This window comes from Salmo salar, chromosome ssa23 (assembly GCF_905237065.1).
Source record: "Salmo salar chromosome ssa23, Ssal_v3.1, whole genome shotgun sequence".
Lineage (NCBI taxonomy): Eukaryota > Metazoa > Chordata > Actinopteri > Salmoniformes > Salmonidae > Salmo > Salmo salar.
Genome location: NC_059464.1, coordinates 35141378 through 35164324, shown reverse-complemented (window position 1 = coordinate 35164324; position 22947 = coordinate 35141378). Strand labels below are relative to the sequence as shown.

The following is a 22947-nucleotide window of genomic DNA, read 5'->3' as shown; positions in this document are numbered from 1 at the left end:
CCTCTCGTGTCTGTTGCGCTCCCTTTCCTCATACCAGCGCCTCTCAGCTATCGCTGCCTCGATCTCCCACTGCCTCGATCTCCCACTCCAAACTATAGTTTGGCAAGTTATCCGCCACAATTGTTGCAACTCCTATTACTAGCCTGTTCAACCTCTCTTTCGTATCGTCTGATATCCCCAAAGATTGGAAAGCTGCCGTGGTCATCCCCTCTTCAAAGGGGGAGACACTCTAGACCCAAACTGTTACAGACCTATATCCATCCTACCCTGCCTTTCTAAGGTATTCAAAAGCCAAGTTAACAAACATCTCACCGATCATTTCGAATCACACCGTACCTTCTCCGATATGCAATCTGGTTTCCGAGCTGGTCATGGGTGCACATTAGCCATGCTCATGGTCCTAAACAACATCACAACCACCATCGATAAAAGACAGTACTGTGCAGCCATGTTCATCGACCTGGCCAAGGCTTTCGTCTCTGTCAATCACCACATTCTTATCGGCAGACTCAACAGCCTTGGTTTCTCAAATGACTGCCTTGCCTGGTTCACCAACTACTTCTCAGACAGAGTTCAGGGTGTCAAATCGGAGGGCCTGTTGTCCAGACCTCTGGCAGTCTCTATGGGGGTGTCACAGGGTTCAATTCTTGGGCCGACTCTTTTCTCTGTATACATCAATGATGTCGCTCTTGCTGCTGGTGATTCTCTGATCCACCTCTACACAGACGATGCCATTATGTATACTTCTGGCCCCTCTTTGGACACTGTGTTAACTAACCTCCAGGTGAGCTTCAATGCCATACAACTCTCCTTCCGTGGCCTCCAACTCCTCTTAAATGCAAGTAAAACTAAATGCATGCTCTTCAACCGATCGCTGCCCGCACCTGCCCGCCCGTCCAGCATCACTACTCTGGACGATTCTGACTTAGAATATATGGACAATTACAAATACCTAGGTGTCTGGTTTGACTGTAAACTCTCCTTCCAGACTCACATTAAGCATCTCCAATCCCAAATTAAATCTAGAATCGGCTTCCTATTTCGCAACAAAGCATCCTTCACTCATGCTGCCAAACATACCCTCGTAAAATTGACTATCCTACCGATTCTTGACTTCGGCGGTCATTTACAAAATAGCCTCCAACACTCTACTCAGCAAATTGGATGCAGTCTATCACAGTGCCATCCGTTTTGTCACCAAAGCTCCACATACTACCTACCACTGCGACCTGTATGCTCTCGTTGGCTGGCCCTCGCTTCATATTCGTCGCCAAACCCACTGGCTCCAGGTCATCTATAAGTCTTTGCCAGGTAAAGCCCCGCCTTATCTCAGCTCACTGGTCACCATAGCAGCACCCACCCGTAGCACGCACTCCAGCAGGTATATTTCACTGGTTACCCCCAAAGCCATTTCCTCCTTTGGCCGCCTTTCCTTCCAGTTCTCTGCTGCCAATGACTGGAACGAATTGCAAAAATCACTGAAGCTGGAGACTCATATCTCCCTCACTAACTTTAAGCATCAGCTGTTAGAGCAGCTCACAGATCATTACACCTGTACATAGCCCATCTGTAAATAGCCCATCCAACTACCTCATCCCCATATTGTTATATTTTTTTCTGCTCCTTTGCACCCCAGTATCTCTACTTGCACATTCATCTTCTGCACATCTATTACTCCAGTGTTTAATTACTAAATTGTATTTACTTCACTACTACGGCCTATTTATTGCCTTACCTCCCTAATCTTACCTCATTTGCACACACTGTATATACATTTTTTCTATTGTGTTATTGACTGTATGTTTGTTTATTCCATGTGTAACTCTGTGTTGTTGTTTGTGTCGCACTGCTTTGCTTTATCTTGGCCAGGTCGCAGTTGTAAATGAGAACTTGTTCTCAACTGGTCTAACTGGTTAAATAAAGGTGAAATTAAAATTAACAAGACATTTGTGGAGTGGTTGAAAAACAAGTTTTAATGACTCCAACCTAAGTGTATGTAAACTTTCGACTTCAACTGTATAGTGTACGTTGTGTAACATTGCCTTGGTAGTTTCATAACTTGAATATTTTAATTCTTATAACAGGCCCTGATTCGTTATGGGGTGCTTAGCCCCTCCTAGCCTCCGTAATCAAACCCTGCACTTGCTGATCTGCACCGCAGGATTAAATTAAATTCTTCTCACTCTCTATATACATTGGTCAGCTACATTGTCAGCATGCATTTTATATCATTATAAACACCAAAAAAATGAATCCAATTCTAAGCAGGTAAGGGTTTGACTTTACTTTCCTTGGATTTTATCATTATTCCCACTTTCCAAGTTACACCAGATGTAAATTCGGGAGATTCATCCACACAATAAGTAACCAAAACATTTTTTATCGTCAACCTAAAAAGATAATAAGAGGATGATGTGACATTAAAATCACAAATAATAAGAAAAAGGTCACAGGTCAGGAGGAACAGGCAAGGTATGGTAAATTTACACAATACACTAGATGGCGCTATATTCTTACCGTCATACATCAGTCCCGTCTTTCATTTTCCTGTCCAGTGTGTCGCACAGTTTACGTTATGGCGGTGTCTATCAATACGTTTTGCTTGTACATCTCGACATGATTCTTGTATTATTTCGATAAACACACTACCATGTGTAACGTTAAGATACAGGTTTTATCGCTCTGCAACAGCCCAGAGTGGATGTATATTATCTCTAAATAAACGGGGCATTTTGAAGGACGGTTTCCTTGAAAAAGCAGCCCAACATCAACTTCCTCAGCTACTGCAGTCTTGGTGCCAGACCGGGTACTGCGGATTCGACCCCACGGCAGACAGCCTTCATGTGGGTAATTTACTCGCCATCATCGGGCTACTGAATTTTCAAAGCGCAGGACACACTGGCGTCGCTCTAATCGGTGGTGCAACAGCCCTGGTAGACGAGACCCAAGCGGGAAAACGAGCGAGAGAGAGCGTGCAGCGAATCTTCACCAACCATGAACTGACTTTCCACAACGACTCTAAGAAGTCTGGCACTGTAACCGTATTGAACAAGTTAACTTTGTACAAAGACTTGGAATGGTTGCTTTTCTGGCAGAAGTTGGCAGACATTTCCGAAAGGGGACCCTGCTCAGTAGGCATGCAGTGTCCAGTCCAGGTTGAAGAGTGCAGAAAGCATGAGCCTTACTGAATTCTCTTACCAGCTGTTTCAAGCCTGTGACTTCTACCACCTGAACCAGAATCACAGCTGTAAGATCCAGCTTGGAGGGACAGACCAACTGGGCAACCGGATGTCTGGGCACAAGTTCATACACAAGTAATGTTGCGTCATTCATTGGACACACACACACATTTACAAATATATGACAAATTTTTAACATCTAATGGATGCATCAGACACTAAAGTGATGCATCATGCCCATAAATAACCTACAATAATAATAATAATAATACAAATTAATATAATAAACATGCACATACTTGCCTCAACATTAACTGACCGGTGATGGTCTCTGATGTCCATTGTAACCCATTTCTCCATGACAGGGTGACTGGACAGGAGGTGTATGGGCTGACCATCCCACTGGTGGCCAGCTCTGTGTTGGACAAACTGGTGAAGACGGCAGGCAAGGCAGTGTGGCTGAACAGGGTCAAGACGTCTCCGTTTGACCTTTATCAGTTCTTCCTCAGTCTGTCAGGAGTGTGGAATGGTAGGTGGCTGGAGACCACGGTTGCCAGGCGGCCCATGACAAGCTAGGATCTCAGCACAATGACCAATCAAAACCTACCCACTTGGCTAAAACTAGCCCCCCAAAAATGTTCATAGGAAGAGAGTAGTTGCCACATGAGGGAGAAGTATGTAGCTAGCTAGTGCTGTTAGTTGTTCTCACATCACTTGTCATTACATGTGTGTGTGTGCTGGTGCTGCTCTCCTCTCACTCACTCAGCTGCCTGTGGCCTGCAACACTCTCAACTCACATCCTTCCAGCCCTCCCCACCATTCACTCAGCTGCCTGTGGCCTGCAACACTCTCAACTCACACCCTTCCAGCCCTCCCCACCACTCACTCAGCTGCCTGTGGCCTGCAACACTCTCAACTCACACCCTTCCAGCCCTCCCCACCACTCACTCAGCAACAGCCTGCCTCACAGCCTGATAGTCTGCAGCGCAGGTCACAGTGAAATCAATCATGTTTTTTTAAGAGAAATGCCATGGCAGCTGCGGTGCAATTTCGAAGTAGCCCAAAAAAACGCAACTAATACATTTTGACCCGCAACATCTTTTTTAAAGTAGCCAAATTTTGCGGGAAACATGCGGACATGGAAACCCTGCTGGAGAATCCAGTGGAACTGGTCCTGCTTATCAGAGCCTTCTATTTAGAACTAAACAGAGGGGTGTTCTAGGAAGCAGGTTTGAGGAGTTAGCGAGGTAACTTTGGTCGACTCTGAGTACAATTCGGGAAATCCGGTCATACGAAAGTGACTCACCTTTTAGCCAGCAAAATTTCTATGGCATCAAATCCTGCAGAACTAACCTCCTCCGGGGCTGGCTAACTCCACTTAACCTGAATGAAATTACTTTTCCGGAGTTGAGGACCAATGAAATCAGATTCCCTCTCTTGCAAAGATTGCGTCGTCATCCCCTACAGGATTAAGTGCTTTGCTTAAGGGCTAGATTAGGGTTAGATTTTTTGGCTCTGGTATTCAAACTAGCGACCTTTCTGTTACTGGTCCAATGCTCTAACCTGGAGGATGCCTGCCGCTCATCTAGGATCAGATCTATGATTTAAAAGGCCAACTAGATCCGCACACCTCTTAGGTTGATGAATTAGACTGTGATATCATTTTCTGGTGTACAGCCTGAAACTAAGTAGCAGAAAGTTTCCTTAACAAGCCAGAATGTTCAATAGAATTACACTACACTCTTAACAGTTTGCTTGGTTCTTCAGTGGGTCGAATTATCCACAAAGTATTATTTACCTGCACTGCTGAATACATTTCTATCACATTCACGTCATTTAGCAGACACTCTTATCCAGAGCCACTTACAATAGAGTGCATGCATTTTCATACTCTTTAATACTGGTCCCACATGGGAATCGAACCCACAATCCTGGCGTTGCAAGCACAGTGCTATACCAACTGAGCCACACAGGACTCAGTTGGTAGAGGATGCAAGACTTCGGTCAGTATGCATGCACGGGCAAACACATTTAGCTTGCCACACACCGTCCTGTCATCTTTTGTGACAGACGAGGGGCGTTTTAGGTTATTTTCCTTTGTAAATGTGCAAACCTACTATGAGACACTTTGTGAACATGGGACCTGATATTAGTACCTGAGTTTAGCCTATCCATGGTGATGTTGGAGACTGAGTCAGTGGTGGTTGTGCTACCTGCCGGTATCTGAAGCTGTTCACCTTCCTACCCCTGGCCGAGGTGGAGCGGGTGATGGAGCAGCAGAGACAGGAGCCAGGCAAACGGGCCGCACACAAACCTCTCGCCGCCGAAGTCACCAAACTGGTCCACGGCAATGAGGGCAAAAGGTGCTGTGTGTGTGTGTGTGTGTGTGTGTGTGTGTGTGTGTGTGTGTGTGTGTGTGTGTGTATGCTCACACGCACAACAAGGCCTAAGTAACTTCAGACTAATGGATTGAATTGACCCCTTCACAAAGTCAAGATTATAAATTGCCTTGGGATTGATCTGATGAAAATTTGGTAGTGAAAGTGTGCATCTTGACAAATGCATGAAGAATGATGCAATAGATAATTAGTCAGATAAAGACTGTGCGTATGTCATTTTGGTGTCATTAATGAGGTGTCGCCTGGTACAATTAGTAATGCTGTGTGTGCGTGTGTTTCTCTCCAGGTGCATCAATGCCCGGTACCACAGTAACCTTCAGGCCCTGGAGCAGATGCGTGATGCTGAGCTGCAGGAGCTCTTCAGAGATGCCCCGTTCCATGAGCTGCTGCTGGAGCCAGGGACCACAATACTGGATGCCTGCCGCAGGGCAGAGGACATCCCTCAGGGGCCCAAAGGGTAGGGCTCTCCCTTTATATTCCTCTGTTCCTTATCATCCCTGACATGACTACCTCACACGGAAGGTCATACGCTCACTCTATTTCACCACTCCCACCCCATTGGCTTTTTCACACTTTCTCTATATTTCTCCTTTCCTCTAATTTCTCTTTTTATTGCTTTCCATGTTTGTTTCTTTCATTCCCTGTACTTTTCTCTCAAATCTGTCTTGACTTTAAAACATACAGTGCATTCGCAAACTATTCAGACCCCTTCACTTTTTCCACATTTTGTTACATTACAGCCTTATTCTAAAAATGATTAAATTGTTTTTTCCCCCCCTCATCAATCTGAGGTTCTGAGAGCTCTGGAGCAGGATTTCATCAAGGATCTGTCTGTACTTTCCCCCGTTCATCTTTCCCTCGATCCTGACTAGTCTCCCAGTCCCTGCCACTGAAAAACATCCCCACAGCATGATGCTGCCACCATGCTTCACCGTAGGGATGGTGCCAGGTTTCCTCCAGATGTGACACTTGGCATTCAGGCCAAAGAGTTCAATCTTTTTTCTCATGGTCTGAGAGTACTTTAGGTGCCTTTTGGCAAACTCCAAGCAGGCTGTCATGTGCCTTTTACTGAGGAATGGCTTCTGTCTGGCCACTCAACCATAAATATCTGATTAGTGGAGTGCTGCAGAGATGGTTGTCCTTCTGGAAGGTTCTCCCATCTCTACAGAGAAACTCTGGAGCTCTGTCAGAGTGACCATCGGGTTCTTGGTCACCTCCCTGACCAAGGCCTTTCTCCCCTGATTGCTCAGTTTGGCCAGGCAGCCAGCTCTAGGAAGAGTCTTGGTGGTTACACACTTCTTCCATTTAAGAATGATGGAGGCCACTGTGTTCTTGCTGCAGAATTGTTTTTGGTACCCTTCCCCAGATCTGTGCCTCGACACAATCCTGTCTAGGACCTCTTCACACAATTCCTTCAACCTCATGGCTGGGTTTTTACACTGTCAACTGTGGGACCTTTCTATAGACAGCTGTGTGCCTTTCCAAATCATGTCCAATCAATTGAATTTATCACAGGTGGGTTCCAAGTTGTAGAAACATCTCAAGGATGATCAATGGAAACAGGATGCACCTGAGCTCAATTTATAGTCTCATAGCAAAGGTTCTGATTACTTATGTCAGACTTTTATTATTATTATTTCGGGCGGCAGGCAGCCTAGTCTGAGCGTTGGACTAGTAACCGAAAGGTTGCAAGATCTAATCCCCGAGCTGACAAGGTAAAAATCTGTCGTTCTGCCCCTGAACAAGGCAGTTAACCCACTGTTCCTAGGCCGTCATTGAAAATAAGAATTTGTTCTTTACTGACTTGCCTAGTGAAATAAATTATGTTTATTATTTTGAATAAATTAGTAACAATTTCAAAAAACCTGTTTTCGCTTTGTCATTACTGGGTATTGTGTGTAGATTGAGGATTTTTTTTAAATTTAATACATTTTTGAATAAGGCTGTAACGTATCAAAATGTGTTAACTGTTTTTCTGTGATGTTGTCTCTGTGTTGTTGTCTCTGGGTTGTTGTGTTGTCTCTGTGTTGTGATGTCTCCTGTGATGTGTTGTGTTGTTTTCTTTGTTATGTTGCCTCTGTGAGTTGGGATGTCTCTGATGTGTTGGGATGTCTCTGTGATGTGTTGTGATGTCTTTGTGTTGTCTCTGTGATGTGTTGTGATGTCTTTGTGTTGTCTCTGTGATGTGTTGTGATGTCTTTGTGTTGTCGCTGTGATGTGTTGTGATGTCTTTATGATGTCTCTGTGATGTGTTGTGATGTCTTTATGTTGTCTCTGTGATGTGTTGTGATGTCTTTATGTTGTCTCTGTGATGTGTTGTGATGTCTTTATGTTGTCTCTGTGATGTGTTGGGATGTCTTTATGATGTCTCTGTGATGTGTTGTGATGTCTTTATGTTGTCTCTGTAATGTGTTGTGATGTCTTTATGTTGTCTCTGTGATGTCTTTGTGTTGTCTCTGTGATGTGTTGTGCTGCAGGTGTCACATGGTTTCAGAAGGAGCGGTATGGATCAACCACAGTAAGACAGACAGCCCAGAACAGGTACTGACCCCCGGCCAGCACATCCTGGCCAATGGACTGTCTCTCCTCAGAGTGGGAAAAAAGAACTTCCACATCATCAGGTGGCTCAATCTGTGAGCGGGGCTGGGACCTTATCACTTCTATGCACTGTCTGTGTACTGGAGGTAGGACAGCAAGCAGGGAGGCTTAGGTGAAGAGAGCTGGATATTGGAAATAGACCTGTATTGTTTCAATATATCCCTGCTGATATCTAGGAGAGGATTTAGTGCACTATATATGTGTGGATTCAATGATACTGTAATATATAAAATATATTTGGTGAAAGGCTTTTGTCTTGTTAGTTGTATGTTACGTACTGTGTATGTGAACGGTTTTATTTTTGTGATCGTTAGATATTAGATAACCGATTTGCCTAGTACCTAATTTCACAACAAGGGGTCAGTGCAGTCTTCCCTTTAAATGAGAAGTGAGTAAAAGCTCCTTCAGACACCCTGTAGCAAAGCTTGACTATAAGACCCTAGTTACATCCAAAAATTACATTTACATTGCAAAATATCTTACAGCTAAAATAGATGAATATTTTGACATTTTAAAAAGGGCAATAGCAATAGGTAATTAAAAACAGGTGGACAAGATGTGTAGGTTTGTCACATTTAGATATGGGTGAAATAAAAAATGATTCACTCTTACTATAATCGTTCTATTGCAAATGGCCAATGAGTTATAATTTATTTAAGTAGTTATTAATTGATGGTTTGATAATTAATTGTAAATTGTCTAATTGCGTTATCCTGCAGAAAATATTGTTTTCCCAATGAGAAATGCTTGCCACTACTCGAATACCATCCCTCCTTTTGCTGGGGTGTACACTGGTGACCTTGACTGAGCTCAGATAAGTCAATATTCACATCTGTTTAATGGAGAGAAATAAATGGTTACCACCATGTAAAATAATTAAAATGTTAAGATTTGATTAGCTTTTTAGAATGTTTGACAGATTCATGACAATGACAACCTACTCCAAGAGACAAAATGCTTCAGACTGGCTTGTGTATTTTCAAATGTTTCAAATCATTAAGGTGGTATTACAATTCCACATTTATTGAAAAACTATTATAATTCTCAAATAAAATTAGATATAAACTGTATATTTATTGTTCTATTTTGGTGCTAAAGATCGAGACCATTGACATTAAAATATTTTCTCAACATAAACAAATGAATAATGCATACATTAAGTTTCCTTATAATGGCCCTTTATTTATTTACATCCATAGCTAAAATGTTAAATTCTTATAGTGATTATGGCTACAGCCGTTACAAGGTAACATGTATAGAAATGTGACAATGTTGCAAAGCCTTTGTAACGTGCATGATCGCCTTAAGAGAATTGGGCGGGCCTACGTTTTTTTAACCAATGAATTCCCTTCTTCGTTTTAAATAGCTCTGTGTCAATCAGTTTTTCCCCCAGTCAGCTTCCCCTCAATCGCCATATTGGGTACTGAAAAGGTTTGTCTGTTATTTCTTCTCTCTTACTACGAGAATAAATTGACAGGAGTGGCTTCAGTTACTGCACATTGTTTTGATGATCTGACTACTTTAGCTCGCATTGCCGTATTGGAAATTACCGTTTCTATCCAGACCTATGCATGGCATAAAAGTGTTGATCATTCGTTTTACGCTTGTTTTGGATCGCGGTGAGAAAGGAGGAAATACGATTTTTTTAAGTGTTCTATTTGGACGTTAATTGATTCTCCGAAAATGTCAGATGTTCGACTTTCAAATGGGAGCCCGACGTTGGAAAGGACGGATGCTCGGTTGTCGGATCACCCCAAACCGTCAGCCTGCAGAATCATTTTCGGCTCGCCGGATCGCGAAGAGTTAAGGCGGGATTTAAAGGGACATTTGCAGGAGATGGAAGCGGCGGCCTCAGCGAAGTGGAACTTCGATTTTTCAAGTCACACACCTCTATCGAACGGGAGATTCAAATGGGAATTAATGGATTGTAAAGACATTCCAAATTTCTACACCAGAACGCAACAATCAGTGAAAGACGTTTGCCCCTCTGGGAATAACAATATGGATCTAAATGGGAATCATAGTTGTGTGGTGGTGACTCCCCGGCAGCCCACTGACAACACCGAGAGGTCAGAGAGCCAAATGGAGAGTAAAGAGCAATGCACCGGGCGGAGAAAAAGACCCGCCTGCTATGAATGTAGGCCTACGCCTTTATGAATGATGTAAATTATAGATACTCAGTCTGGCTACTTTGTCTTTCTGCCTACTGTTTGACGTGCTGGCCTATTCAGCTAAGTCATTTGTATTAGCCAGGCTCGACGTAACATTGTAGAAGACTTGGCCTAGTTAACAAATAGATGGGCTCACTTATCAGTTATTCTAAAGAAAGGCGTTATAACAATTCTAATCGTTTTCATTAATGTTTTCAGTAAGCAATACCGGTAGTCTATGACTACCTGCTAGTCAAGTTGTAAAGATAAGACCTGATAGGCAAATCACTATAGATAGGGAAATGTAACGGCCTAAATTGCCTTACTCATTTAAATAATGTAGAGTAGACTATTAGCAATACTTAATTTTCGAGAATAACATTTTGACCTATATTCTGAAAAAAATTGTCTTTCTCTTCCAGACCCCTCGTCCCAAAATAAAAGGTCACACAGTAGTTCGAATGAAGTTACTCCTTGCCCAGGCTTGACGCATTCAGTAGAAAAAACACCCAGGAAAGCCAGTCCCAGGACTCAAACGTGAAGATGACAAAGGTGAGATAGTTATCTGCTACTTTAGTCTGGCTTTAGTGAGAGATGTTATACTGTTGTGGACTTATTTTCCCAACTAACCCAATATGTTTTATTGCCTACATAAAGCAGTGTGTGTAAACTGTTAGGTTCGGTAAAGCGGAACACATCACGTTGGTATTCCTGTAAGCATTTCAGACGTGCTGTTTTAAATGTGTTGAGCAGTTGTGATTTTTCCCACGTTGTAACCTATGCGCAATTGCCAACTAAGTAGCTATTCGTTTTCTTGAAGCTCGAAATGTGTGCTTAACTATATCGTTGTGATGTTCAGTGCGGTCTAGTAAAGGATTTAAAGTCCAAAAGACTACACAAAATATAGGCGACATTACTACTGCCACGGCGCGGTTCATTTTCCGACGAAACTGTAAACAAGTCCTCAGAACAACACTATAGTAACACGTCAGCAACCACTGCCCTCGCGAGGGAGAAGGGGCCGGTCTCCTCAGCAGTGCACTATGCACGCTAGTCCCCTCTCAAAACATCTGGCCGTTCTAGTGAATGAAAGCACAGTATGCACGTTTTTGAATAGGCCTAAATGTTTACTCTAACTTGCAATGAAGTGTGTGTGTGTGTGTGTGTGTGGCTATGGAGAGAATTTATCATTTGGAAAATGAAAGTATTCTGCTGCTTTGAATGAGTCCATAGGATGTCTTTGACCTCAGTAGATTACTAGCATTAGCCTGTTCTTAGCATTGTTTTGTCATGTCAAAACTATTACATGTTGCCACATCTATGTTTGTCTGCAAAAAGAAGTGGCCAGGAATGGTTTTGATGCATTTGTATGTGGTCATGTTTACTGGTGTAAATTAGCATTGGTCTCACAACTTTGTTTTTATTTCTCTCTGCAGAGCTGAAAATGTATTTCCCCTTTTTGTCATGGAAACCTAAGTGTTCGGTGATTTTGAAGAGGAACTACAAAGAAAACGAAACATATCAATTCTCCCTAAGGATGGGGACGCTGTGCAAGCACTGAATATAAACACTAAAGTTCTGGCACTCATAAAGTTACTGCCTCTAAAAGCAGTCGATGTAGCAGTGTGCAATTAGGTTTTATTTCCTTTTTTGCTTCTTTTTTTCTTTTTTTTATTTTTTTTTACTACCTGTGTATATATTTATTTTCATATGTAGCACATAAAACATTATGATTGGGGAGAAGAAAAAAAACGATGTAAAAGGCATGAATTTGACTTGAAGAATTGCAGTGTAGTTTTGTTTCCAAAATGCTGTTTATAAATCCTGATCCATTTAAAAAATGATTGGATTAAATAATTGTTCCTCATCAAAGTATCCTCATAGGTCATCTGTATGTAGGGAGAGATTGATGGTACATAATGTGTAGCCTTGTTTTTTGGGGGTCATTTAAGTGTCACACAACGTGGGTTCTCAGCCACCCCACGAAAACAATGCCTCAAATAATGATACATTTCTGTTATGACTAAAAAAGTAATATGTGAAGTCAGCCAATATTTATTGTATTTTGTTGAAAATCTGTAGGCCTATGCCGGTCACTTAAATTCTGGAATATTTTGTTTTTTTTACAAGTCTTCCTCTTCACCATTTTTTTGAAAGTGTAGCTAATTTATTTTTCTGAAGTGGTGTAGGGTACTAATTTGCTGAAGGATAAAGTATCTGTTAACTGTACTGGTAGTATTAATCAACTTCATCCTCTCCCTGACATACTCGTGTCTTTCAGTTTAACGGTTCTTAATATTTTTTTAAACGTTTAGGCCTTTTTATGTTTGAAATGTCCTACAATACCAAATACATGGTTGCTTCAATACGTCTGTGTCGACGCTTTCACCATCAGGTGGCCTTGGCATTGTACTCCTGTTTGATACAGAAAGATCATTTAATTTGTTAATCTCCCCCTTCTCCCAGACATTGTTAGTGCAGATCATGCAAATGTAGCTTCTAAAATAACTTTAATTTCACCCATTTTACAATCAGTCTTTGTTCAGAGGCTAAGAATTGTCTCAAAGTAGTCACTCTGCCCGTGTAAATCTATTAAGTGTACATAACTTTGTAAAAACACTGAGAAATTATACTAACTTATTTATGTCAAGCTTTTTTTATGTAGAATAAAATGGGGTTTTGATCAAGGTTATCCAAAGTGGCATTTACATATATTTTTTTTGTAAGCATATTTTTTGGTAGTTTTTATTTTATCAAAAAAGGTTGCAACCTGAGCCTGATTTAAAATATTTGATGTGCATTTTTCAATGTGTGATTTAAGATGTGTTGCAATCAATTAAAACAGAAGATAAATCGTTATCTGATTTGTTGGTCATGTTTGCACTGTTGAAAGGAACCTCTTCAGCCTGCACACGGTCACACTCTTTCTCTCAGCGAGTATACAGCATAACGATTTTAATGTATTTCCATTACGCTAATAAATAATCCATATCCGTGTCCTTCATAACTTGATGTTTCATACTATAAATTGCACAGAGAAACTGCATGTGCCCTCATGGAGCGGGAGGAATCGCATATGAGGTATAATGTTCCTATATAGCCCACTGGTGAATCACAAGTAAAAATGCCTCTCAGGACTCCAGGTAAAACGACCTTAAATTTCAGTTTAATAGACTGCTGAGATTGTGTCATACCTCGGTTCTCTTCATACCCACTGCTTTTAGGTTGGAAGTTTATACATTATCATCCTGGAATAAAGGCATGAAGAGATTTAACTCCTTAAAAAGTTATTTTTGTAGTTCTAGTGCTTTTCACAGCAGTTAGGAGTAGATGCATTATTTCAGTATTTGATGTAATTTTTTAATCAATGTGGTGTATTCTCTTCGGCTCGCAGCAAACTGCAACTAACCCGTGCGCATTCGGTACCATTTGGCACATTACGCATGTTTCAAGCTTGAAGTAGCACGTAATAGGGTCCGGTAAATACAAACGATGTTATTGCTTCTACGGTTGCAAAATCAGTCCATTTTAAAATAGTTTAGCCTGTGTTAATCCACTATAGCACCGCTGACCAAATATGCCGCCGTCTGCGCAGTGGCACTCCCAATATGATGAAATCGTAAAGTATTTTGAAAAATGCCTGGTGATTGACGTTTGGGTCCTCCAATCCGGTTATGGCTAAGTAAAGCACACCACTGTTGCAGCCAGTTACATTTGTCTTATGGATGGTTTGAACTGCAATGTTTCTAGGGGTGAAAAAACACTCCCCACAGGTCCACAGTTGAAATTATATAAGGTTAGTCTTACTGCATGCATTTTGTTATATTTCGTCACAGAGAATGCGCTAGTGTAGCCCACATCCAACAAATACTGTAATTGCATGCATATAGATGTTTTAACTGTAGTTTTAATTAATTATAGAAAAAAGGATGTAGAAATATATCCCTGATACTGTAATGAGCATTTTTAATAAAACAACTCTATGATATACAGTGTCATTTTATTGATTTCTTTATAGATCAAAGCTATGCAAACAATATTTTGATGTAGATTGTTCATTTGCCTTATGTTTTAGTATATTCGCTAATGAGTTGAAACTAAAAAGAGTTTACTCATGTTTTTATCATTAAGGCACAATGGTGTATATTTATTCACATTTTTACACCAGAATTATGTTATGTCACATGTTTTACTGGGCTACTTCAAATACAATTCCAGACTCATTTGGAGAGTTGTTTGCAACAATTTATAGGCCTACTATTTTGTACAACTATAAGCTTTTTTACCAACATATACACACAAATAGCAGTCAGCTACATAAAGGAATTTTATAGCAGCAATTATTATTATTTTTGGTCATTAATTTTTACATTGTAAAGATTAGCAACAAAGCAGAGCCAATAAAACATGTTCACTGCTGAATTACATTTGGTCTTTCTCTGACTAATTATCTATTGCATCATTTTTCATGCATTTGTCAAGATGCACACTTTCACTACCAAATTTCATCAGATCAATCCCAAGGCAATTTATAAGCTTGACTTTGTAAAGGGGTCAACTCAATCCATTAGTCTGAAGTTACTTAGGCCTTGTCTTGCGTGTGAGCGCGCGCGCACACACACACCAAAGATGTATTTTTAAAGAGAATATTTATTGTTGAGTTGGTAAAGGGCTCCCTCCTCTCCTCACCCCACTACAGCCTTAGAGCACCATGAAGGCCTCCCTCCTCTCCTCACCCCACTACAGCCTTAGAGCACCATGAAGGCCTCCCTCCTCTCCTCACCCCACTACAGCCTTAGAGCACCATGAAGGCCTCCCTCCTCTCCTCACCCCACTACAGCCTTAGAGCACCATGAAGGCCTCCCTCCTCTCCTCACCCCACTACAGCCTTAGAGCACCATGAAGGCCTCCCTCCTCTCCTCACCCCACTACAGCCTTAGAGCACCATGAAGGCCTCCCTCCTCTCCTCACCCCACTACAGCCTTAGAGCACCATGAAGGCCTCCCTCCTCTCCTCACCCCACTACAGCCTTAGAGCACCATGAAGGCCTCCCTCCTCTCCTCACCCCACTACAGCCTTAGAGCACCATGAAGGCCTCCCTCCTCTCCTCACCCCACTACAGCCTTAGAGCACCATGAAGGCCTCCCTCCTCTCCTCACCCCACTACAGCCTTAGAGCACCATGAAGGCCTCCCTCCTCTCCTCACCCCACTACAGCCTTAGAGCACCAGGAAGCAGGGTGCAACAGGAAGACACATGCAGCAGCTCTTAGGGGGCTCCTGATTCATTCTGAAGTGTGCAGGTGGGTAACCTTAGCTCTGCTGTTTACCCCCCCCACTCAGAGCTGGGCCCATTGTCCCTGTGTGTTTGGCTTTGTGCAGAGGGCCATTGTGAGGTGCGGGCGCTCGGCACTGTTGTGTCTGGGGCTTCCATTCAGACAAAGGGCCTGCCGGCTGAAACACTGGAGTGGATGAAGGGGGAAAAGGAAGTGGTGTCTGCAGATTGAGAATACCACACTGAGTACCGTTGGGGGTGGTTTGTGTCATTAAGTCATATTGACATGGATATTGGTCAAGCTCAACGTGGGGTTAAAGGTGGCAAACATTTATTACACTAATTGGTTGGTTCATTTAAAGCAGGAGCCCCTGTGTTTTTTATAAAGCTCACCAGGAATAAATTGTATAATTGGAATAATTTCTGTATAAGACATTTCTATCCATCTAAATGGTAAGTTTGACCTTGCAGGTGATCCTGGCTATTCTCCAGAGGCCCAACCAAAGGCTGGACTGGAAATGTTCAACATAAAAGTAGCTTACACTGTTATTACATTGTTATTATCTGTGGCTTGACAAACAAGGTTTCAGGTTTAGACAAAGACAGTCATCCAATGAGCCGTACCTGATGGGTCTAAATATATTGTATCTGAACTGCTGTGAACTGGCTGCCAGCTTTCATATACCCAGATCTGTGGAGGCCAAAGAATATAGTCAATTTGTAAGTGCTAACTTTCAGCTTTGCTATCTCCCTGAAATGTTTTAAATTCACACACAAACAACACATTTAAAAAAAAACGTTATTCTTATTCACTTTGACCACCACAAAGACCACTATGCAGACATCCAGTGTATCAGAAATTGAGAACATTTCTTTGTCTCAGTGTTATATGTACCAAGCTAGACAGACTGAATCACACTTCCTAGCTATATCAACAGCAACAGGTTATCTTTTCCTGTTAACCACCCCAGCACTTAATATAAAACCACAGCTTCCTCCCCATGTTTCCTGAACTGGCCACAACCAACGTCATAACCCAACCCGCTGGCACAATTTCCTACGAAGGAAGAGCACCTACAAACACGTGCGTGTGTTCCCTTTTCTCTGAAACACAGAGCACAATGATGACAAATCAGTTGTTGGAAATGAGTGATTGGAGAGCGAGAGAGAGAGAGGGCCAGGCAGACAGGGATGTATGCTGTGTAGAAATGAGATGCTGAATAGCATCAAATGGTAGATGTACAGATGTGTCTGTGGCATGTTTGGTTTTGGGGGGAGCGATGGGTGGGTCATAATGCTCATTAAACGAGCGCACCTGCCGCTTCATCGAATAGCCTTTATCTGTTATCGCCGCAAATCTGCTCAAACTCTCAGATAGAACGGCAAAAACAAGTTAGGCACACTCTGTCCCTCTCCTACATACCTCCTACCCCATGACCAGTATGTCTGTCTGTCTGTGGTACCTGGCCTAATCTCGTCAGGAATGTCTTACGGATGCATTCAGATGCTGTTGGCCGGGAAGGAGGGCCTCTCAAACATCTGTGCAGTGCAGATAGGCAACAGAGTTCTGACAGACAGGGATTGGAGGGAGCTAAGAGCTAATGAAGTGGCAAGCTCATGGATATCATCAGGGGTGAAGACCTGCAGATGACTGCTAGAGAGGAAGACCACACTTGATACAACCAGCTGTTCTGCAGTACATATACAGGGCAGAGATATTTCAACAGGTTGTAGTCAGAGGAACTATTTGTTCAGTGGTAGGTGGGGTGGGGTGGAGGGTGTACTCTTCACATTTTGAAAAATGTCCACACTACTGAAGCAATAAGAGGTTCAACCACTGTGTATTACTATGCTGTATACAGCTGTTTGTTGAAGATAAATATGACAGAGGTTAAATGTAATCAGAGTTGACATTCTTAGCTGGTCTGTCGTTTACTGGGCATGATGATGAGACAGAGTGTTGTGGTAGTGTGTGACGTCACTTCACCACAATGATGCAAAACGCAGTAACATTCTGAAGAAATGTATGTGGCAATCATTCCTGTCAGTCAAATCAGTCAAATGCTATTACACAGCAGTAGTAGTAGTAGTAATAGTAGTCATAGTAGTAGTAGTCTTAGTAGTCATAGTAGTAGTAGTAGTAGGAGGAGTAGTAGTCATAGTAGTAATATTAGTCGTAGTAGTACTAGTAGGAGGAGGAGTAGTAGTCATCGAAGTAGTAGTAGTCTTAGTAGTCATAGTAGTAGTAGTCATAGTAGTAGTAGTAGAAGGAGGAAAAGGAGGAGTAGTAGTAGTCTTAGTAGTCATAGTAGTAGTAGTCATAGTAGTAGTAGTAGGAGAAGGAGTAGTAGTGATCAAAGTAGTAGTTGTCTTAGTAGTCGTAGTAGTAGTAGTAGGAGGAGGAAAAAGAGGAGTAGTAGTAGTCTTAGTAGTCATAGTAGTAGTAGTAGTCATAGTAGTAGTGGTAGTAGTAGTAGTCATAGTAGGAGTAGTAGTCATAGTAGTAGTAGTAGTCATAGTAGTAGTAGTAATAGTAGTCATAGTCGTAGTAGTCATAGTAGTAGTAGTAGGAGGAGGAGTAGTAGTCATAGTAGTAGTGGTCATTGTAGTAGTAGTCATAGTAGTAGTGGTCATTGTAGTAGTAACAGTAGTAATATTAGTCATAGTAGTAGTAGTAGTAGTAGGAGGAGTAGTAGTCGTAGTAATAGTAGTCATAGTAGTAGTGGTCATCGTAGTAGTAGTCATAGTAGTAGTGGTCATTGTAGTAGTAACAGTAGTAATATTAATCGTAGTAGTAGTAGTAGTAGTAGTAGTAGGAGGAGGAGTAGTAGTCGTAGTAATAGTAGTCATAGTAGTAGTGGTCATCATAGTAGTAGTCATAGTAGTAGTGGTCATTGTAGTAGTAACAGTAGTAATATTAGTCATAGTAGTAGTAGTAGTAGTAGTAGTAGTAGTAGTAGTAGCAGTAGTAGGAGTAGGAGGAGTAGTAGTAATAGTGGTCATTGTAGTAGTAGTAAGAAGAGGAGTAGTAGTCATAGTAGTCATAGTAGTAGTAGTAGTAGTCATAGTAATAGTAGTCATAGTAGTAGTAGTAAGAAGAGGAGTAGTAGTAGTAGTAGTAGGAGGAGGAGAAGTAGTAGTTATAGTAGAAATAGTAGTAGTAGTAGTAACAGTAGTAATATTAGTCAGTAGTAGGAGGAGGAGGAGTAGTAGTTATAGTAGTAATAGTACAAGTAGAAGTAACAGCAGTAATATTAGTCATCGTAGTAGTAGTAGAAGTAGTAGTAGGAGGAAGAGGAGAAGTAGTAGTCATAGTAGTAGTAGTCATAGTAGCATTAGTAGAGGAGGAGTAGTACTCATAGTAGTAGTAGTAGTAGAAGTAGTAGTAACAGTAGTTATATTAGTCATAGTAGTAGTAGTAGTAGTAGGAGGAGGAGGAGTAGTAGTCATCAAAGTAGTAGTAATAGTAGTCATAGTAGTAATAGTAGTAGTAGTCATAGTAGTAGTAATCATAGTAGTAGTAGTCATAGTAGTAGTAGTAGTAGGAAGGAGGAGTACTAGTCATAATAGTAATAGTAGTAGTCATAGTAGTTGTGGTCATAGTAGCAGTAGTAGTCGTAGTAATAGTAGGAGGAGGAGGAGTAGTCATCGTAGTAGTGATCATAGTAGTAGGAGTAGTAGTCATCGTAATAGTAGTCATAGTCATAGTAGTCATAGTCATAGTAGGAGTAGTAGTTATCGTAGTAGTAGTAGTAGTAGTCATAGTAGAAGTAGTAGTCATTGTAGGAGTAGTAGTCATAGTAGTAATAGTAGTCATAGTCGTAGTAGTCATAGTAGAAGTAGTAGGAGGAGGAGGAGTAGTATTAATAGTAGTAGTTGTCATAGTAGTAGTAATAGTCATAGTAGTAGTAATAGTAGGAGGAGTAGTAGTCATAGTAGTAGTGGTCATCGTAGTAGTAGTCATAGTGGTAGTAGTCATAGTAATAGTAGTAGTCATAGTAGCAGGAGGAGGAGTAGTCATAGTAGTAATAGTAGTCATAGTAGTAGTAGGAAGGAGGAGGAGTAGTATTAATAGTAGTAGTAGTAGTCATAGTAGTAGTAATAGTCATAGTAGTAGTAGTAGTAGGAGGAGTAGTAGTCATAGTAGTAGTGGTCATCGTAGTAGTAGTCATAGTAGTAGTGGTCATAGTATCAGTAGTAGTCATAGTAGTAGGAGGAGTAGTAGTCATCATAGTAGTACTAATAGTAGTAGTAGTAGTAGTCACAGTAGTTATAGTAGTAGTAGTCATAGTAATAGTAGGAGTAGTAGTCATAGTAATAGTAGTAGTAGTCATAGTAGTCATAGTCGTAGTAGTCATAGTCGTAGTAGGAGTAGTAGTCATCGTAGTAGTAGTAATAGTAGTAGTAGTAGTAGTAGTAGTCATAGTAGAAGTAGTAGTCATTGTAGGAGTAGTAGTCATAGTCGTAGTAGTCATAGTAGAAGTAGTAGGAGGAGGAGGAGTAGTATTAATAGTAGTAGTAGTCATAGTAGTAGTAATAGTCATAGTAGTAGTAATAGTAGGAGGAGTAGTAGTCATAGTAGTAGTGGTCATCGTTGTAGTAGTCATAGTGGTAGTAGTCATAGTAATAGTAGTAGTCATAGTAGCAGGAGGAGGAGTAGTCATAGTAGTAATAGTAGTCATAGTAGTAGTAGGAAGGAGGAGGAGTAGTATTAATAGTAGTAGTAGTCATAGTAGTAGTAATAGGCATAGTAGTGGTAGGCGTAGGAGGAGTAGTAGTCATAGTAGTAGTGGTCATCGTAGTAGTAGTCATAGTAGTAGTGGTCATAGTAGTAGGAGGAGTAGTAGTCATCGTAGTAGTACTAATAGTAGTAGTAGTAGTAGTCACAGTAGTTATAGTAGTAGTAGTCATAGTAATAGTAGTAGTAGTCATAGTAATAGTAGGAGTAGTAGTCATAGTAATAGTAGTAGTAGTAGTAATAGTAATAGTAGGAGTAGCCATAGTAGTAGTATTCATAGTAATAGTAGTAGTAGTCATAGTAATGGTAGTAGTAGTCATAGTAGTAAGTAGTAGTCATAGTAGTAGTAGTCATAGTAGTAGTAGTAGTAGTCATAGTAGTAGTAGTAGTAGTCATAGTAGTAGTAGTAGTAGTAGTAGGAGGATGAGTAGTAGTTATAGTAGAAATAGTAGTAGTAGTAGTAACAGTAGTAATATTAGTCATAGTAGTAGTAGTAGTAGGAGGAGGAAGAGGAGGAGTAGTAGTCATATTAGTAGTAGTCATAGTAGCAGTAGTAGGAGGAGGAGTAGTAGTCATAGTAGTAGTAGACGTAGTAGTAACAGTAGTAATATTAGTCATAGTAGTAGTAGTAGGAGGAGGAGGAGGAGGAGTAGTAGTCATCAAAGTAGTAGTAATAGTAGTCATAGTAGTAATAGTAGTAGTAGTCATAGTAGTAGTAGTCATAGTAGTAGTAGTCATAGTAGTAGTAGTCATAGTAGTTATAGTAGGAGGAGGAGGAGTAGTCATTGTAGTAGTAGTAGTAGTAGGAGTAGTAGTCATCGTAATAGTAGTCATAGTAGTAGTATTAATAGTAGTCATAGTAGCAGTAGTAGTCATAGTCGTAGTAGTCATAGTCGTAGTAGGAGTAGTAGTCATCATAGTAGTAGTAGTAGTAGTAGTAGTAGTAGTAGTCATAGTAGGAGTAGTAGGAGGAGGAGGAGTAGTATTAATAGTAGTAGTAGTCATAGTAGTAGTAATAGTCATAGTAGTAGTAGTAGTAGGAGGAGTAGTAGTCATAGTAGTAGTGGTCATCGTAGTAGTAGTCATAGTAGTAGTGGTCATCGTAGTAGTAGTCATAGTAGTAGTAGTCATCGTAGTAGTAGTCATAGTAGTAGTCATAGTAGCAGGAGTAGTAGTAGTCATAGTAGTAATAGTAGTCATAGTAGTAGTAGGAAGGAGGAGTAGTAGTCATAGTAGTAGTGGTCATAGTATCAGTAGTAGTCATAGTAGTAGGAGGAGTAGTAGTCATCGTAGTAGTACTAATAGTAGTAGTAGTAGTAGTCACAGTAGTTATAGTAGTAGTAGTCATAGTAATAGTAGTAGTAGTCATAGTAATAGTAGGAGTAGTAGTCATAGTAATAGTAGTAGTAGTAGTAGTAATAGTAATAGTAGGAGTAGCCATAGTAGTAGTAGTATTCATAGTAATAGTAGTTGTATACATAGTAATGGTAGTAGTAGTCGTAGTAGTAAGTAGTAATCATAGTAGTAGTAGTAGTAGTCATAGTAATAGTAGTAGTAGTCATAGTAGTAGTAGTTATAGTAATAGTAGTAGTGTTCATAGTACTAGTAGTAGTGTTCATAGTAATAGTAGTAGTATTCGTAGTAGTAGTAGGAGCCGTCATAGTAATAGTAGTAGTAGTCATAGTAATAGTAGTAGTAGTTGTAGTAGTACTAATAGTAGTAGTAGTCATAGTAATAGTAGTAGTAGTAGTCATAGTAGTAGTAGTCATAGTAATAGTAGTAGTAGTAGTCATAGTAGTAGTAGTCATAGTAGTAGTAGTCATAGTAATAGTAGTAATATTCATAGTAATAGTAGTAGTAGTCATAGTAATGGTAGTAGTAGTAGTAGGAGTAGTATTAGTAATGATGGTAGTTACTTTATTGTCCCAGATAGAAAGTTGATTGTGGAATACAAACAAAAAAAGAGGAACAGTAACAAGAACATTTCAAGAAGATTGAGAGGTATACATAAATACATGACTATATATGAGGATAAGGAACATAATCATAGTAATCCAGTAAGCGTTGAACATGTCATAATGAAACAGATGCCCTGTTTACACCTGGTTCTAACATGTCCTTTGTCCTGATCTTATCTACATTCTGATTGTGCCCACAAATTTTGACAGGTGTAGACGATTAAAATACGCTTTGGGGTAAGATTGTGATCAGATATTATAAGTATAAACGTACAAGATCAGTACAATATCAGGACGAAGGACGCATGTTAGAACCAGGTATAAAAGGAGCTAGAGACACCAATAAATAAATTACCTCACATCTGGCACATCCATAGAGGAAGAAGGGCCAAGGCACACTAAAAAGCCACTCTCTCTCTTCCCCCCTAAACACCACAGCCAATCTGTTTTGTGTCACAATTAAAATAAATCAGCATTTCTTGAAACTGCATTAAAACACTGTTGAGTGTTCCTTTGATCAATCAAGCAGCCAATGACTCTAGCTGATTCAAACTATAACTGAGGCCTTCCCAGGCTACCAGGCAGCACTTCAAAAGATAGTAGAGGTTTATAACACACATCTGCAGCACTCAGAAGAAGGCTTTTCTTCTAC

The 22947-nt window shown here is 40.7% G+C and overlaps 1 protein-coding gene across 3 annotated transcripts; it reads left to right on the top strand.

Annotated features, from left to right (window-relative positions):
* Window positions 1–2790: 2790 nt before the first annotated feature.
* On the top strand, window positions 2791–13333 carry LOC106584491 (tyrosine--tRNA ligase, mitochondrial). 3 transcript variants are annotated; one of them, XM_014169861.2, is made up of 6 exons: window positions 2791–3314; window positions 3545–3708; window positions 5865–6035; window positions 8056–9607; window positions 10749–10878; window positions 11763–13333. In XM_014169861.2, the coding sequence occupies exons 1-4, from the start codon at window positions 3175–3177 to the stop codon at window positions 8124–8126; spliced, it is 546 nt and encodes a 181-aa protein (XP_014025336.2). In that variant the 5' UTR covers window positions 2791–3174; the 3' UTR covers window positions 8127–9607; window positions 10749–10878; window positions 11763–13333. The 3 variants fall into 3 exon arrangements, with proteins under 3 accessions (XP_014025336.2, XP_014025337.1, XP_014025335.1); XM_014169862.2 differs by lacking the exons at window positions 2791–3314; window positions 3545–3708 and adding an exon at window positions 3762–5542; XM_014169860.2 differs by lacking the exons at window positions 2791–3314; window positions 3545–3708; window positions 5865–6035 and having other exon boundaries at window positions 9557–10313.
* Window positions 13334–22947: the final 9614 nt, after the last annotated feature.